At 43.4% G+C, this 10,926-nt stretch overlaps 1 protein-coding gene across 1 annotated transcript in view; it reads right to left on the bottom strand.

Annotated features, from left to right (window-relative positions):
• Positions 1-820: 820 nt before the first annotated feature.
• Positions 821-10,926, bottom strand: part of LOC139570957 (serine protease HTRA1A-like) — a 34,495-nt gene continuing 24,389 nt past the window's right edge. The window contains exons 4-9 of the mRNA XM_071393331.1: positions 6,506-6,700; positions 6,393-6,425; positions 6,045-6,159; positions 2,985-3,042; positions 2,632-2,727; positions 821-1,471 (exon numbers count right to left, since the gene is read on the bottom strand). Of these exons, the coding sequence (XP_071249432.1) occupies positions 1,303-1,471; positions 2,632-2,727; positions 2,985-3,042; positions 6,045-6,159; positions 6,393-6,425; positions 6,506-6,700 (666 nt within the window). The 3' untranslated portion in view covers positions 821-1,302. The remainder of the gene's footprint in view (positions 1,472-2,631; positions 2,728-2,984; positions 3,043-6,044; positions 6,160-6,392; positions 6,426-6,505; positions 6,701-10,926) is intronic.

The raw sequence follows: 10,926 nt of genomic DNA, 5'->3' as shown, positions 1-10,926 counted from the left end.
GTCATTAACCAATCACAGTCCTCTTTTAGGATTGCACATTCTGAAAATCACCAGCAGAGGGAGTTCTCTTTGAATCCATTTTATGAGCACCATTCATTCACTCTATTGGTGCTCATAAAATTTATCAGAGCTTCAGAATTAGCAGAGAGCCCACTCTGTGAATTGGATGTACTTGTAGAGTATATTGTTCCAAACAGTAAGTCTTAAAATGAACTAAATCTAAATCTACTTTTGAGATATTAATATTTTTAATGTTGAATAAATCAATGGGAAATGTTTTAGTTCAGAATCTAGACATACTCCATATGTTACAACACACTATAAGGAGTATAATGACACTAAGATGTTGTCTGTATCATTTACGGTGTGTTCATGTGAGTGTCTCATCATCTGTAGGACCTTGTCTGGATCACGTGTATGGACCATTATCCTCTCTGTGAGGTCAGCCTACAGAGCCCCTAGCCCAACTGCCACAGCAGGCCAGTATCAAACCCTTATGGAGGCAGTAAAACTAAATAAAAAACAGCCCCACATCAATTTTATGTCCTCCTTGTGAGTGTGTGTGTGTGTGAGTATGTGTGTCATGGCTAAGCTCATACACATGCAAAGAAAATATTGTAAATCTAATCTCAGTCAGGGAGCAGTCCATCACAGTGTGTGTGTGTGTGTGTGTCTGTATGTTTGAGTGGGTGTGTGTGTGTGTGTATGTGTGCGTGTGAGTGAGTGAGTGAGTGAGTGAGAGAGAGAAAGAGAGCGATATAGAAAGAGAGGTGGGTAGAGAAAGAGCTTGAAAAAGATTGTCCAACATCAAACATCAAAGTTACCATCATAAAACACTTAAGACTTTATTCTCTTCTCTGTAAATGTCATTGACAAATACACCATAAAACTACAGTACTTAGAATAGGAATTTAGAAAAAAATAATTGCACAACTCGCTCAGAGCTGCTCTCTACATTGTTTTACATTGCCATGGTGGGCCTCCATCTGAACAATCAGTCAGTATAAAAAAAACACAGAATTAACAACTCAAAACAGGTCAACTAGCTAGTGTTTAACAGTAGACAGTAGTAGAAGCGTACAATAATAAAAGTGTAATACACATGGATGAGGAAGTACAACTCTGCTGAGATGCTCTATACAATCGTTCCTTTTCAAGGCGAAGTCTTAACCTGATCAGGTGCATGGTGCCACAAAGCCCTAAAGGCCACAGATTCTCCATGGAGCGCGATTAAACACACATGTCCATATAAGGTCCATTAGTGATGCTAATGAGCATCAGCTCATCGGTGGGGCTGGGGGGTCAGGGGTCGATCTCCATGGGAACGATGGTGATGATGACGTCCTCGTTACTACGGCGCACCACCACCTGCAGCGTGGCGTCCTTCTTGATGATGGCGCTGACGTCGGTTGCAGAGGAAATCCGCTGGCCGTTGATAGAGATGATGACATCATGCTCCTTCAGACCGCCACTAAGAGAGGAGGAACACAACAGAATGAGAACTACAGCAACAAACATGCTGGATAGAATGGTTAGCTATAATAATAAGATTGTTATTTCAAGGTATAGTTTCATGATTGCTCTTTATTGCATCTACATTCAGCTAGGAATGGATTCCATTGGCCGGGTTCCCTTTATATTTCTTGTTAGAAGGTTAATATAGTTCATACATTATTTGATGCCTTAATTTGTAGTGCAGGACAAATGTGTTAGAATGAACTGAAATTAACTGCGGCAGGTAGCCAAGCAGTTAAGAGCGTTTGGCCAGTAACCGTAAAGGTCGCTGGTTCGAATCCCCGAGCCGACTAGGTGGAAAAAATTGGCCGATGTGCCCTTGAGCAAGGCACTTAACCCTAATTGTTCCTGTAAGTGGCTCTGGATAAGATTCTGCTAAATGACAACATATATGTATCCTTCATCCGAACCACAATAATTAGTCAGGGGAAAGTGCTTTGTGCAACACTCCCACAGACCAAACACACCCAGAATAGAAATCTAGTAAAACTAAATTACACAAAGACTGGAGTGGTTCCCAGAAGTGATATCAAAGCCTCCACTTTCACACAACTACTCTCCCACCATCACTGATAATACTTCCACATTCCCCTTATTGTACTCAGGCAAACAAGACTAACACTTACACCACCAATGAGACACAGAAGGCCTAATATAAGAACTAGGGCAGGGTGAGAGGGATCAGGAAAACCACAGCAAACCCCTTGCTACTTGAGGGATGAATGGAATAGCTGACCTCAGCGTCTCTCCAACCACAACCCTTCTCTGGTAGAACTGTGGTCACCAGAGCTGATCACACTGAATGTGCTGCTGAGGATGTGGGAGGGGAGGATTTTTGAGTGGGTGAACAAGCAATGTTTTACTAAGGGGGGTTGTGTGTGCAAGTGAAAACTGGAGAGAGAGAGTGTGTGTGAATGTAAGTGGGTTTTTGTGGGGAGAGTTGGGCGTTGATGGTCTATATACATTTGAAACGTGTACATACAGTGTAAAGAGCCAAAGACAATACCCCTGAGCACATAAAAAGTCAGACAACTTGTCCTCACACTCATAAGAAACTCACATTATTGGTGAGATGGAGTATGTTTGTACTTTCTTTCCCTGTTAGTTTGTACTTACGCTGCGGCTGGTGTTTTGGAGATTACCTCCATGACGTACGCTCCAGAGGTGATATCAGGGAAGTCTTTGTGTCGCACCTTTAGCTCCTTGGTCAACCTAGAGAGTGAAGGGGAAGAAATTAAGTAACCCATTAGGAAAAAGTGCTTAGTTGTCTGTATCCAACTGAAATGCAGTTCACCAGGCCCAGTTCAAATATGTTATTTTTGACAGCTTTGGATAACTACATGCTCCAGTTTAGTGCACACTTTCACAGTCTCAAGTCTTTCATCGTATTTATCAGGAGTTGACAAAAGAAAACATCCCATCCCATCCTTTTCATTACAAATATGACCAGTTAATGAGGATCTACTTACGCTGGAGTGAGTGTCATCATCCTCACGCCAATGTATCTCTTCTTTGCCCCAGCTCTTCCTAAGGAAACACATTAAGAAGAAAAAAAATCAGGAAGAGGGCAGCTCTTTAATCGTATGCAAAAGGGGTTTGCTTTTGACTTGAAGAATATCTGGGTGATTCTGAGGCTGAGTCAAATCAAATGTTATTTGTCACATGCTTTGTAAACAACAGGTGTGGACTAACAGTGAAATGTTTACTTCTGGGCCCTTTCCAACAATGCAGAGAGAAAGAAAATAGAGAAATAATAGAAAAGAAAAACACGTCATACTAAAAGTAACAATAGATACACAATCAGTAATGATAACTTGGCTATATACAAGGGGTACCAGTACCGAGTCGATTTGCAGGGGTACGAGGTAATTGAGGTAGATATGTACATATAACTAGGAATAAAGTGACAGATAATAAACAGTAGCAGCAGTGTATGTGATGAGTCAAAAACGTTAGTGCAAAAAGGGCCAATGCAGATGTAGTAGCTATTTGGTAAACTGCTTAACTAACTATTTAGCAGTCTGATGACTTGGGAGTAGAAGCTGTTCAAGGCCCTGTTGGTTCCAGACTTAGTGCATCAGTACCACTTGCCGTGGGGTAGCAGAGAGAACAGTCTATGACTTGGGTGGCTGGAGTCTGAACATTTTTAGGGCCTTCCTCTGACACCGTCTGGTATATATAGGTCCTGGATGGCAGGGAGCTCGACCCCAGTGATGTACAAGCAGTTGCCATACCTCCCTATAGGCTGTCTCATCGTTGTCGGTGATCAGGCCTACTGTACCACCGTCGTGTCGTCTGCAAACTTAATGATGGTGTTGGCGTGGCCACCCACGACTGCGTGTGTGGCCACGCAGTCGTGGGTGAACAAGGAGTACAGGAGGGACTATGCATGCACCCCTGAGGGGCCCCCGTGTTGAGGGTCAGCGTGGCAGATGTGTTGCTGCCTACCCTCACCACCTGGTGGCGTCCCGTCAGGAAGTCCAGGATCCAGTTGCAGAGGGAGGTGTTCAGTCCCAGGGTCCTTAGTGATGAGCTAGGAGGGCACTATGATGTTGAAACCTAGAGCTGTAATCAATGAACAGCATTCTCACATCGGTGTTCCTTTTGTCCAAGTGAGAAATGGATGTGTGGAGCAGTGTCGTCATTAGGCCTGGACTGCTGGGGCTTCAGCCCCAGATGTTTTTGGTCCAACCACCAATTTCTTTTTTTATCAGTCTGATATGAGTTTCTATAACTACACATCACTTGTGAGATGCAGTATACTGGCATTTTTTTATGACAAAAATAAACGATACAATATACTGCACTAGGCAATAGAAGGCACTGCAATAAGCCTTTTGTGTCACAGTGCCTGCTGTGATTGGTCAAGATTTCACAACACAGTGGACTGCTCATGTCCCTTGACCCCTTGCCCACCTGTACAGCACTGGTTAGATGTCAATGTCATCACTCAGCAAAATGCATGTCACACAGAGTTTTCAGCATAGCACAGAACGAATATGGATATTTTGAACTTCTTCCCGAAAGAGAGGCAAAAAAAGTGAGCCGGTTGAAATCAGCAATGAATGAGGTGGAGCGGACAGAACAGCCAGACAGTCAAACTGCAGCTAAGCAGCAGCAGATTTAGCCACATGTTTGTGCAGGGTTGGTGGTAGCTAACTAGCTAGTCTCCTTTAGCGTAAGGACTGGCTAATGCTAATAAGCTAGCGTTAGCGCTCAGCATCCTAAAGCTATTGGATGTCATTCTGGCCAAACGCTCTTAACTGCTTGGCTACCTGCCGCAGTTAATTTCAGTTCATTCTAACACATTTGTCCTGCACTACAAATTAAGGCATCAAATAATGTATGAACTATATTAACCTTCTAACAAGAATATTAGCAGTGTTAGAATGCAGTGTCTGCTGTGGCAGGTAGGAAGGTACAATTTACCTGAACATTTCCTAAGCTCTCAATGTTCTAATCTCTCAGTGTTCGTGTCAAAATGCGCCAAATTCATGCATTTAGCTGTTGAAATTCCTTTCTTTGGGGGCCAGGGAAGAATGCCCCTTGGACGCCCCTACTGGCTTTGGGCTAAGCCCCGAATGTCTTCAAATCCAAGAAATGCCCCTGGTGTAGAGTGCAATAGAGATTGGTGATCTGTGGATCTTTTTTTACAAATTGGATTGGGTCCAGGGTGTCTGGATGATGGTGTTGATGTGAGCCATGGGATATGCTTAGTTATAATGGGGTCTGAATCAAAATGTCTGTAAGTGTTTATGGTTATCCTAAAAACATGGCTAACATGCTGACCAGACCGGACACGTCGCGTGCGCGAGCATCGCAAAATAAATTTAGAAATCCATGTTATTCAATAATTGCTTGCAAGCGCCAACGAGCGTCTGCGATGCCAAGGGCTAAAATAGAGCTCCTTTCTATTTCTGACGCAGATCGCGCTGCAAGTCCTGCCTCTCCCATCTCCTCATTGGTTTATAGAAGCAGGTACCCACGTGCCATATCCTCATTGGTTATACCCACGTGGGTGATTGAAAGACAAAGCCGGTTGTCGTGGCAATACTATGAAAGTGTAGATGCCAATCACCATATAAATTCAAAGATGAAAAAGCTTGGAAGGAGGAGAGATGACTAGAAACGATTCGGTTGGCCTTTTTATGTGTGGATTAATTGTCGGAGTAGAGGACCTTGTGCATTTCAGGTAAAATAACAACTCAATGTTTATATCCCAGTACAAATTAGCTAGCAACAGCAAGCTAGCTAAATAGGACAAATTAGCTTGCAAGTGCAACTAGCTAAATTGCCATACATGTTTAATGCTTTTCGACCTGTCCCCAAATTAATATCATTGGTTCAGAGTTTGTTTTGATATTTTAACCTGCGTGTCGTGATCGCGTTTGGTGTAGGGGGACAAAATACATTTATGCACGATGGCGCATGCGTACAGCCAGTTTAGGTTCCGTGTAAACAGGACCATACACTAGGGGGACATATTTAGATGTTACACCCAGGATGATTATAGGGATACAACGTCCTACCTCGGAACTGTCTGACGTAGGATTCAGTCAGGAACTCTCTGATCTTATCGGAGGGAATGGCGAAAGAAATACCAGCTGTCACTTTCAGAGTGTTGATCCCGATCACCTCACCATCCTACAATAATACCGTCAATAATGAAGTCAATAATACAATCATCCAACAACAATATACAATAGTCAATTTAGTGTCTGAAAACCACACATAGTGACACACTAATAACACTCACACAATCACACATTTGCATACAGTTTCAAACTACAATGTGCCATCATGCAGACACAGTGTCTGCCTTCTATTAGACATGTAGAACTACTGTTTAACTGTCAATAAACAAAGAGTATTCTCACCAGATTCACCAGAGGGCCTCCTGAATTACCATACTGTCAACAAAAAAAGGACATCACTTCAGTTCTCAGTTCACAATCCTTTGGGATGTGTGTGCATGTGTTCACAGACTCACATTGATAATAGCGTCTGTCTGAATGTATTCCATTTCAGAGTTGCGTAGGCCCAACTCCTTGCCCCCTCGTTGGGTTGTGCTGACTATTCCTGTGGTAACTGTGTTCTGGAGTGAGAAGGGGCTTCCGATGGCCACCACAAACTCCCCAGGCCTCAGGTCTGACGAAAGCCCCAACATCAGCACAGGAAGCTTGATCTGTAGGGGGACAAGTTAGGGAGGGCGTATTTATTTACAGCATCAATATTTACAGTGAAGCTAAAGTCCTTCAAGCACAATTCCATAGACCCTTCCAATTCTTCTCACTGTATGGTCAATCCACCCCCTCAACAGTGCATCTATTTTATAAGTGACCACTGGCCAGTACCTCATGAAACAGTACAAATCCATTTATGTTAAACTCAGGAACCACAGACTCCATGGCTAGGCAACCATGACAAGCCAGAGACAGTGCCTAGACAGACAGACAGAGGATATATTTATCCAGCCACAGTTTCTCTCTGCATGAAATAATTTCCATTCTGTCCAGTCATAGCCAATGAGTGTATGGTCCTAGCCGAAGCGTTACTACATCATGTTGAGCCGATAGTGCCCACCATGAATTCCCTGACAACAGCACCATCTTGAGACCTTTCCCATTTGGTCCCTGTATCCATTTTGTTTACCCTGGGTTATAAATAGAGTCACAGTGTGGGAAGCTAAGGTAACTGAGACTGACTGGCCAACAAGCCAAACATCTACACAGCCAAAAGTCTCTGTATGCAAACACCAAAACACGCCCTGTAGTCAACTACCCAGGCATATTCATATTGCCATCATGAAATATGATAACACTACATTTCCCTTTCCAATATAGTGTATACACTAGGTTATTACATGTTGATTGGCATCCCTACACAACATTAGAGACACGTTTTACTGCTGACCATTGCCTACAATAGCTGAATAGGTCTACAAATAGTATTAATCCATAAAAATGGAATGTCAATTATAAGACGCCATTTTAGCTTGCGGGAACTCAATGTGAACTTGGCCCCTGAGTTGTAGCGTAAGTATTAATAGAAGATGACAGTGAGAAGATGAGAGTGCGTAACTGAGGGGAACTTTTTACATCCCCCAATCCCACCTTCTCTTCCTCCCCCCTGTCATTCCCTTCATCCAGACATGACACCGGAATAGCAGTCTGAACTGCTATTCAGTCTGTGACTCCCCACCCTCACACTCACTCTCACATACACACACACGAGCAAAGACACACGTTTGTTTTAATATCCTTGTGGGGACCAAACAATTGATTCCCATTCAAAATCCTATTTTGCCTAAGCCTAACCCTAACCTTTAACATAACCCTAAGCTTAACCTCAAACCCTAAACCGAACCATAATTCGAACTCTTACCCTAATTGTAACCCTAAACCTAACCCCTAAGCCTAAAATAGCATTTTTCCTTGTGGGAACCGGCGAAATGTCCCCACTTGTCTGAATTTTCCTTGTTTTGTTATCCTTGTGAGGAAATACACACACACACACCACCCCTACCCTGACCTGACCAGGATGAGGGGATAACCAGATGGAGGTAGAAAAGGCACACGGGGGCAAGAGGAAGTCACGTGAGTCTTAGTCACTGAGACAGTCAGTACTGGTTGTCCGCCAGCCGCTTGCTGTGGTGATAGTGGTAATAACAGCGTGATTGTTATACAATCGACTGGTGCTTATTGAAATGTCTCAGCCCAGTGAATGATGAAAACACATCTTGACACACACCTGTACATATCCATCTGCTTATGCACAATGCTGCCACTGTCTTGAGGGCGGTACAGTCATGCTTACACACATTCACTCATAAACTGAATGCCTAGACTAGCTGATATGAGCCCTTCGAGGGTGGGAGTGTCTGTGTGTGAATAGGCATAAAGGAAACATTAAATGCAGTGACTCTTCATGTGTGAGGACTGTTAGTCTAGCTATCACCTACTAACCACTTGCAGCTACTTTTTGTCCTTGTGGATTCCGTGTCGTATACTGTATATGTCATTTTGGTGGTTCTGACTTTCTCTTGACCATAAGTGACTCACCAGGTTATTTTGAACCATGGGCTGGTCTTAATGCCTTAACACTCATCCCCAACATTTACAACACTACAGTGTGTGGTGATGAAGATAATAAAAGTCCTGGACTGAGAAGCTTCCGTACTGTTCTTGCCGGACAGCCTGTAGTGAGTCAGAACCAAGTATATCAGCATTCAGTCACTAGCGGGTGAGGGCGCAGAAGCCAATTGCGCAGACATTTTTTTTCATGGTCCTAGTTCTTGCCGGATTTATCTACCAACAGTTTTTACACATTAAGAAGAGGTGGTTGAAGGTAGAAGACGAGGAGCAGGAAACCCTCTCCTGCATTGGCCGTCCCTAACATCATGCGAGATGCTTTCAGTTAAATGCACTAATACCTGGTCCTCAATCTCAAGTTAAAACTTTTAATTGAAATTTCAACCACTCTATTCTTAAAAAATGAATGTTTTCCAAGCTCTCGATTGCTTCATACATAACTGAGAATGGCACAATTTCAGATTTGAATAGAGGCTGAGATAGTGACAGAGACAGTATACTTCAACAGAAAAGCCAGTATTTACTAGTAGCCATCCAGAAAAACTATTGCATGACAGGGGCACTTAGAAGTGGTGGTATCATTCCAGATATTCATATATTCATCATCTCAACCATCTGTAGAAAATTGTACAGTACATCTAGAGTGTCTGCTATGGCAGGGGGTGGAAGGACCGACAGGGAAAATGTCTCCTTTGTTGCCATAGACAAGCCTTTGTTTCATATTACAGCTTTGGCAGTCGCTTTTAAAACCTACTACATTAACTCCTATTTTATGACTTGAGCCTAGGTGCAAACTTGTTTTGTCAAGCTTCATGCTGTGATGGACTGTCGCTAATAGTTTAAAAGGCGCACGTAAATATATGAAAACGGGTTAATTTGACTTAACCCAACAAATTCACAACTGTAAACTGACACCAACACAGTTGGCACCCGTTAGTTCAAAGAGACATGCCAGTGAAATACACACACCCTTTGTTTGGTGATTAAACCTATTACAGCTTCTATGGTCTTTACTGTGGTCACTACTGGGTTCTTCCTAAAGGGGAATTCAAGCCAGTAGGTATTATGTTATCTTTGTAGCACTGTGCTACCATGCCGAGATCATACTGTAGATATCATGGGGAGGACTAGCAAGTGGTGTGACTGTTGGTGGGTGTACAGTACTTTGGCTACACATGAACTTTTAGCCCAAGGGTTGTGCCACAATGAATAAAGAGGAGCGTGATACGACATGCTCACACCTGTAGAACCATCAGCTCTGGGGATCAGCATTGGCTGACGGGTGGCAGAAACGTATGTGTGTGAGCTCAACATTACAGCTAGTTTCAGGGAAAGAGTTACGCACACACCCAAGTATATCACAGGAGCTGGGAAAAGTCTATGTCATAAGAAAAATAAATGTCCCTTCCCTCATTGATTGCTAGCCATCTGAACAATATTTAATAGCATAGGCTAGTTAATATAAACACATTTCAACCATGATGGCTAACCTAACCTTCACTGATATCGGACAGAAAAACAATATGGTGCGCACATTGTTGTAAATTTCACAGCCAACATAACAGCAAACACGTGACCAAAAGCTACCTCTGTGTTTCCTTCAGCTTGGTTTACAGACACCCTGGATGACTGGATGGCAACTCCCTGACGGGCAGCTAGACGCCACACACTTTTGATCTCTGGGCCATGCAGACCTGACGAGATGCGGTTGGGATGTTTGGGTCTCTCTTCCCTGCATCGCTGGCTTGGAAAACAACCACCTACAAACTAGGCCAAGTCTGCAGCATGGAATAGAAGAGCAAGGCCAGTCGGCTTTCCTTGGCCCTCGTCCGCACACGCTGCATCCAAATGGATGAGAACGATTGTGGGAGAGCGAGTGAAATGGAGGATGAGACGAGGATGTGATTCATTTACCCTCTGCTTCTTTCCAGAAGAACACCACTTTTTCCACAAGATGAGGAGCAGAGCATGTCCTGGATGTCTCCTAAACCAATAAGAGCCCTGGTCTAGCCAGCGCCAGTCATCTTAGCAGACGTCTGGGAGGTGGACTACATGGCGAGCTTACAGACTAACATTGTGGTAGGGGACTGAGAAACAATGCATTTAGTGATGATGATGTGGCGACCTCTTTTGGCTAGGTATGTTTAACCGCAATCAGTCTGTTGACATGAATTCCTCCGTTTTTATTGGCACTGCCCAAATTGAGGACATCGTCAGTGAACTATTGTGTATGAGAGACAAGTTAAAGTTAGTGAGTTGATAGGGTTAACAAGCTGCTCCTTCCCCTACATGATGACCTCTCTCAATATCGTTCCAGCGC

This window comes from Salvelinus alpinus, chromosome 3, assembly GCF_045679555.1.
Source record: "Salvelinus alpinus chromosome 3, SLU_Salpinus.1, whole genome shotgun sequence".
In the NCBI taxonomy this organism is placed as follows: Eukaryota; Metazoa; Chordata; class Actinopteri; order Salmoniformes; family Salmonidae; genus Salvelinus; species Salvelinus alpinus.
This window is presented reverse-complemented; position numbering and strand designations above follow the sequence as displayed.